Source organism: Portunus trituberculatus, chromosome 46 (genome assembly GCF_017591435.1).
Source record: "Portunus trituberculatus isolate SZX2019 chromosome 46, ASM1759143v1, whole genome shotgun sequence".
Lineage (NCBI taxonomy): Eukaryota > Metazoa > Arthropoda > Malacostraca > Decapoda > Portunidae > Portunus > Portunus trituberculatus.
This window is the reverse complement of record NC_059300.1, coordinates 7,554,438-7,562,251: the sequence shown is the minus strand read 5'-3', so window position 1 is coordinate 7,562,251 and position 7,814 is coordinate 7,554,438. Positions and strand designations below refer to the sequence as shown.

The following is a 7,814-nucleotide window of genomic DNA, read 5'->3' as shown; positions in this document are numbered from 1 at the left end:
ATAGTTATATTTTCTGAAGATATATGGTACTACTAATAAGGACTGGTACCTAAATAAACATTAAGTGTTCTATAAAGTTTCATGGGAGAAATAACAATAACAAAATATATTTTACATTGAGTCCTGGGAGTGGTATGAAACGTTTGATCTGGTACAAAAGATAGAGTTGTGTTCTTACTCTGTTGAAGATTGCACATCTACAAGGAAAGAAAAATAGTTAACTTGATTATTTTCTTTCCTGAGATGGTTTCCTTCATTCAAATTAATGCCCTGGCAGTATTGGAAAAAGTCTTTACAAACTGTTTTACATATCATTTACATGAATTTAAAAAAATGTTCTTGCCATACCTTCTTACTTGTTGTAAAATATTAAATTTTACTTCAGCACACCATATCAGTGTCTCCAACTTCAAGGGCAAAGACTCAGAGCTGCAGTCTAGGGATATATTCCTTCCCTTCAGATCTTATAGTTTTAATCTAATGTTTACATCACTAAGTAATTTGTCACCACACATGCATCATCTGGAACACTGCAGACAATTCACTGAGTGAGATATTTTCTTGGTGATGTGCTTCAGATCGTGATCAATTATATTCAGATCAGGCAATTATATTAATCTGATCAGGTGAGTATTGGCCAAGCAATTTTGGCATCCATGCGCTTGAATGCAAACGTACAGTGGAAGCCACTGGCGGAGAGGTCAGATTTCACTTTGTGTGGACATTCATTGTCAGCCAGAAGACTTTCTGTAAGAGACAGAGTTTCCTGTGAGAATCTTATGATACAAACACAGTTGAAATATATTAGCTGTTATGAACTAAAATCAAGATATCAGTTGTGAAATTACATGTATCTTTTTGTAATCTAAAATACAATATGATTTGCAATTCATTACAGTATGACATCTGATAAATATATCAGTGGCCTTCATAACCTTTAATGTTTCTTATAGTTAAAATTGGTCTTAATATGAAGAGATAACTGGGTTAATATATTACACCATATCTTAAGAAAATGTCAATGATGGGATAACTAGGAAAACATTTTTTTCTTTTTTTTTATGGAAGAGGAAGCTGGCCTAAAAGAAAATGTCCATTGGATTGCCAGTTCCCTTACAGACGATAAGAGTTATCCGAAACTCAGGGACAAAAATGTCTTGAAACCTTTCCCCTCTTAAAACAAGTCAAGTCATAGGAAAATGGAAATTCAGAAGCAGGCATAGAGTTCCAGAGTTTACCAAACCGTGGTACAGTGGAACCATGCGTGCTTTGGGATCTGAGGGTCTCCAAGCGCACGGGTTCGAATCCTGTCCACGGTCCGAGTGTAGGTTGGGCTTTCTCATCCGGGGCAATGGTTTCCTAGCGGGTGGGCTTTCAGATAGGAGGTACCCCTTTAGCTCATAAATTCCCGTGAAAAGCCCACTTGGTATAAATAAAAAAAAAGGTATGGATGATTGAGAACACTGGTTAACTCTTGTATTAGAGTTGGACAGAATAGGGATGAGAGGAAGAAGAAAACCTTGTACACCTTGGCTGTAGGAAGAGGGGAGGCATGCAGTTAGCATGAAAACAGTGATTAAAAATAGCAAGAGATGCAACATTCTGGTGGTGAGAAAGAGGCTGAGGAGGGGAGTTGATGAGACGAAAAGCTTTTGATTCCACCCTATCTAACAAAATTGTGTGAGTGGAAGCCCCCCAAACATGTGAAGAGTACTCCATGTAAGGATGGATAAGGTCCTTATACAGAATTAGCAGCAGTTGGAGGGTCAAGAAAAACTGGCAGAGATACCTTAGAACACCTAACTTCATAGAAGCTGTATTAGCAAGAGATGAGATGTGACGTTTCCAGTTTAGATTATGAGTAAAGGACAGGCCAAGGATATTCAGTGTAGAAGATAGGGACAGTTGAGTGTCACTGAAGAAGAGAGGATAGTTGTCTGGAAGGTTGTGTCAAGTTGATAGAAAGATCAGAAAAGAGATGTTCTGTGGCATCCCTGCGTGATCTGTTGACTTCCTGAAAAGTTGGTTGTCTCTGAAAAGACTTGGAAAAGTGTAAGGTGGTATCATCAGTGTTCATCAGTGTAAGAGTGGATAGAGCAAAAAGTTTGGTTAAGATCACTAATGAATGATAGAGAGTGGGTGACAGGACAGAACCCTGAGGAACACCACTGTTAATAGATTAAGTAGAAGAACAGTGGCCATTTACCATGGCTGCAATAGAACAGTAGGAAAGGAAACTTGAGATAAAGTGCCAGACTCTATCAAAAGCTTTAGACAAGCAAGAGATTAAAGCGTGATCTGTTGACTTCCTGAAAAGTTGGTTGTCTCTGAAAAGACTTGGAAAAGTGTAAGGTGGTATCATCAGTGTTCATCAGTGTAAGAGTGGATAGAGCAAAAAGTTTGGTTAAGATCACTAATGAATGATAGAGAGTGGGTGACAGGACAGAACCCTGAGGAACACCACTGTTAATAGATTAAGTAGAAGAACAGTGGCCATTTACCATGGCTGCAATAGAACAGTAGGAAAGGAAACTTGAGATAAAGTGCCAGACTCTATCAAAAGCTTTAGACAAGCAAGAGATTAAAGCTATAGGATGGTAGTTTAAGGGATTAGAACAGTCATCCTTTTTAGGAACAGGCTGAGTGTAGGCCAACTTCCAGCAAGAAGGAAAGGTATAAAAGTTGATAGACATAGTTGAGAGTTTGACCAAGCAAGGTGCAACCATGGAAGCACAGTTTTTGAGAACAATAGGAGGGACACCATCATGTCCATAAGTAGCCTTCCAAGGGTTTAGGTCAGTGAGGGCATGGAAAACATCATTACAAAGAACCTTACCTGTAGGCATGAAATAGTCAGAGGGAGGAGGAGAGGGAGGAACAAGCCCAGAATCATCCAAGGTGGAGTTATTAGCAAAGGTTTAGAGAAGGAGTTCAGCTTTGTAGACAGATGTGATGGCTGATGGCAGTTGTGCCATCAGAATGAAATAAAGGAGGGAAAGATGAAGAAGTAAGCCCTGTGGTATGTGGTGTGTTGCCAAGGAGGTGACTGGGAGGTAAATGGCTATTGAAGGTTATTGCAGTGAATTGCAGACTTGCAGATCACTACAGGAGCAATGGATGGGCATTCATCAATAACTGGGACCTCTTTTACGGCAAAGACACCTTGTATGCCAGGGATGGAGTGCATTTATCACACCAAGGTGTTTGTGTTTTGGCTGGGACACTTGAAGGCGAGTTAAATGCACTCCAGTGCTTTTCTCGTTAGTCAGGAGAGGGAAGGGACTTTGGTGATCCATAGGGAGGAGAGAATAGTCAAATGTAGAAAAGTAACCAGCTTAATGAATGCAAAGAATAGTTTAAATGTGTATTGCACAAACTGTAGGAGTATTTCAAATAAGATAGATTTGCTGAGAGGAGCAAGCTTGTGTTGAAAATTTTTATATAATTGCATTAACAGAAACCTGGTTAGATATGTCAGGGAAGGTATTTGATCAGGAGGTGAAAATTGATGGTTATACACTTTTTCATAAGGATAGGGAAAACAGAAGGGGAGAAGTGCCCTTGTGCGTCAAGGACACACTGCAATGTTGCATAAACAGCAGAATTAAGACAGATAGCAAAACAGTCTCTATGGGTAGATATTAAGGACGGGTCTCAATCAGTAGTAATGGGTTTAGTGTACAGGCCACCAAATGCTTCAGACCAAATAAACTCTTCCCTATGGGAGGAAATAAATAGAGCAGCCAGGTACAGTAAGGTATGTGTGGTAGGAGATTTTAACTATAGGAATGTTGATTGGAGCTTGATGGTGGGTAACAGGGAAGCAAATGAGTTCATTATGGTCATACAGGATAATTTTTTAAAGCAAGTCATTTTAGAACCCACATGGGGAAATAATATTCTAGATTTAATTCTGACAAACAGGGAGGAGGCAGTTACGCAGGTGGAGGTTGGTGGCCAGCTAGGTAACAGCGATCACAAAGAAATAAGGTACTATACATTGAAATGGCATGAAACTTTTAGATAAAGAACAAGAAAGTACCTGACTTCAGGAAGGCTAATTTCGAGGGATTAAGGGGGGTTTTTACAAGGACTCCTCTGGCAAAGGGAAGGCAGAGATAGTCAGGTAAGTAGAAGTAAGGCAAGATCAGAGAAGAGAGGTGAGGTGCGAAGTCAGAGGGGATAGAGTGAGTGAGGCAGTGGTGGGAGCTGGACTAGGACATGAGAGGTATCCCGATCAGCTGAGGTTTGGTGAAATTTATACAGAGGATCAGATAGCTAACATTCCATATAGAACAATAAAATCATAAAGCAACAACCATAACTGGATGACAGACAGATTACAGTGATGCATAGGACAAAAGAGGAATATATATAAGAGGCTAAAAGCTGGAGATGAGGCTATAAGGCCAGTATACCATGAATTAGTAAGAACAGTTAGGAGGTTAACAAGGAAGGCTAAAAGTGAATATGAGTTTAGGGTAACCAGTCAAGCAAAGACGGACCCCAAGGGATTTTTTCAGTTATATAAGACAAAAAGCAGAGAAGAAATAGGTGCCCTAAGGAGAGCAAATGGGGAGAGGTTAGTTCTGTGGAAAAGATTAGTAGAATTATGAACGAGTATTTTTTTAACTGTCTTAACCCACGAGAGAACACAAAGGAAATCCCAGATAGCGAACAGATAATTAGGGCAGAGGACAGTGAAAAGCTGACAGATATTCATATAACTAAAGGGATGGTAGAACAGGAGATAGATAAACTAAAGAAATTCAAATCACCAGGACCTGATGAAGTATCTAAGGGCTCTAAAGGAATGCAAGGGAGTCATCAGCAAGCCACAAGTGAGCCTTTTGTGGCACTTTTAGGATGTCACTGGAGTCAGGTGAGATACTGATAAAGTGGAGAGAAGCTAATGTGGTTCCCATATTTAAGAAGGAAAATTAATGGAATCAATAATAGCAAAAAACATTAAGGAACACCAGGACAAACACAGCTTGATAAATAAAACACAACATGGATTTTACAAAGGGAAAGTCATGTCTTACAACAAACTTGTTGAGATAAGAGTGATAATTTTGACATTCTATACTTGGATTTCAGTAAATCCTTTGACAAGGTACCTCACCAGAGGCTCTTAAAAAGGTTAGAAGAGCACATGGTAAAGAGGGAAGAATATTAGGCTGGATTAAAGCGTGGTTAGATGACAGGCAACAGAGGGTAGTAATTAATGGATCAATTCCAAGTGGTGGGAAGAAAAGTAGTTAGTGGGTGCCACAGGGCTCAGTTTTAGGGCCATTATTATTTCTAATATATATCAATGACTTGGATAGTGGAATTAATAGTGATATCAGTAAATTTGCAGACGACACAAAGATAGGTAGATTAATTAGGTCCGATTCGGATGCCAAGGCTTTGCAGGCTGACTTGGATAGGATGAAAGAATGGACAGATAGATGGCAAATGCAGTTCAATATTAACAAGTGCAGGGTACTGAGCGTAGGTAGAGATAATCCAAGCAATAGGTACACAATAGATAGATAACGTGGCACTAGGAAGTTCCAAGTATGAGAAAGATTTAGGAGTCATAGTTAGCTCTGATCTCGGTACAAGGAAGCAATGTATTGAGGCCAGAAATAAGGCGAATAGAGTATTAGGTTTCATTTTTAGAAGTGTTAAAAGCAGGAGTCCTGAAGTAATACTAAAATTATATACTTGGTGCTGGTCAGGCCACATCTTGACTATGCAGTACAATTCTGGTCCCCACATTATAGGAAGGATATAACTCAGTTGGAGTCGGTGCAAAGGAGGATGACTAAAAGATACAGGGAATGAGGGATATTCCCTACGAAGTGAGACTGAAAAACTATCAATCTGCATTCTTAGAAAGACGTAGATTAAGAGGAGACCTGATATAGAAGTACTTAAGTCGTATAAGGGTTTTAACAAAGCGGACATGCACTAAGTTCTTAGGATCAGTAGCGGGGACAGAACCAGAAATAATGGGTTTAGGGAAGAAAATGGAAAAAATTCAGCTTTAGGAAAGAAATTGGTTTTCAAACAGTGTGGTTGATGAGTGGAACAGTCTCAGTGGCCATGTAGTCAGGGCTGAATCAATAAGGAGCTATTAAAAGATGATTAGATAAGTTCATGGACTGGGACAATAGATGTAATTAGGTAGCTTTAATCACATGGGGACTGCCACGTGTAGGCCTGGCAGCCTCTTGCAGCTTCCCTCTTTTTCTTATGTAAAATTATTGGAGATGTTTTTGACCATAAGCCAGAAGTCTTGAGGGGAGTTGGAATTTGAAAGATTTTGAAATTTTCTATTTATGAAAGGAGTGTTTGGTAAGTTGAAGAACAGACTTGGCATGATTCTGGGCAGAAACAAAGTGACAGAAGGTTTTAAAGTACCTTTTGTGGGCATGTTTCCATAAAATGTAGTGAAATATTTAAGATATGTTTCTGAAACATAAATGTGAAAAATACTGACGACCTCAAGACAGACTCAAATAAGTATGGGTGGAGCAGCCCTACACTCGGTCAGACCTGAGAGGATTGCTACATTCAGCTGAACACTATGCATGTAGTAGATACCTTGATTGGCATATATGATAGGTAAAAGTACACAAGTATGTTTCATGCTGGAAATACTGCATGCAACAAGCATAATAATGCATTTTTGCTGTTTCTTTCATTTTCTTGTATTATGTCAAAATTTGATCTTTTCAACAGTGAATAGCACATTGAGCTTAGTAAATCCAAAAAAGTGAAACTGCCTTTTTATACCAACAGTGAATAGCACATTGAGCTTAGTAAATCCAAAAAAGTGAAACTGCCTTTTTATACCACAGTGACTTCAAGGAATTGGGGCAGTTGGGGAATAGCATACAGGACAAGTCAAGCTTTTGCTTATGACAGGTCAGGAAGGAGAGGAATTGTGATACAATCATGTATCAGGTTACAAATTTCATTGGTTGTATCCTGAAAATCTTGTATTTTGAAATAATTTTCCTGATTTAAATAGAACGAAAATCCAATTAATAATGGATTTGACAAAAGAAAACACCAAAAGCAAAAATGCAATTAGCATGGTATTTGGATTATATACAAAAAGAAATTTTCATTTTCCAAAGAAATCAAAACAAAGAAATCAAAATGATAAATAATACACAGTGGACCCTTGTTACATCAGAAAAACAAAAAAGCACTGCATGGAAAACAAAGCTTGAGAGAGAGAGAGAGAGAGAGAGAGAGAGAGAGAGAGAGAGAGAGAGAGAGAGAGAGAGAGAGAGAGAGAGAGAGAGAGAGAGAGAGAGAGAGAGAGAGAGAGAAAAAAAATTATTTTAGCAGGATGCAGAACAAGTTGCAGCATGTTATTGTTGTTCTTCATGATGCATCATCCCAAGGCACTCTAGGTGGTAGCAAGACATTCAAGTTTTTTTTGTAGTGCACTTTGCAAATATATAATGGAGACCCTAAAATGTATACAACATTTTTCTGAGTATTTCTGCTTCTGCACAAATTCATGTTTAACCCTGTATACTCAAATTTGTTATCACTTTTATGAATCGTATGATATTCACTTACCTAGACCATCTACAAGCTTGTAGAGTCCGTAATCTTGTGGATTTGTAACTTTGAGTTTATGAGCCATCATTTTGCACACCTCCCGAGTGGTGGTTGCTGGGCGAATAGGTAATGTGCGTGTCACTATGCTTCCATTCTTCTCATCAGGAATTACTATCTTCATGATGCCTTGATCTGACACCACTGATACATCCTGGAAAGGAATAAATTTGTAAATCTATGAATAA

At 38.7% G+C, this 7,814-nt stretch overlaps 1 protein-coding gene across 7 annotated transcripts in view; it reads right to left on the bottom strand.

Annotated features, from left to right (window-relative positions):
* The window catches only part of LOC123520344 (protein sprint-like), a 392,138-nt gene that overhangs the window by 1,429 nt on the left and 382,895 nt on the right, over positions 1 to 7,814 (bottom strand). For all 7 annotated transcript variants that reach the window (XM_045282574.1, XM_045282575.1, XM_045282573.1 and 4 more), the window contains 2 exons: positions 7,588 to 7,780; positions 1 to 747 (listed from right to left, as the gene is read on the bottom strand). The exon at positions 1 to 747 is cut by the window's left edge and continues 1,429 nt beyond it. In XM_045282574.1, coding sequence (XP_045138509.1) covers positions 623 to 747; positions 7,588 to 7,780 — 318 coding nt within the window. In that variant the 3' untranslated portion in view covers positions 1 to 622. The remainder of the gene's footprint in view (positions 748 to 7,587; positions 7,781 to 7,814) is intronic.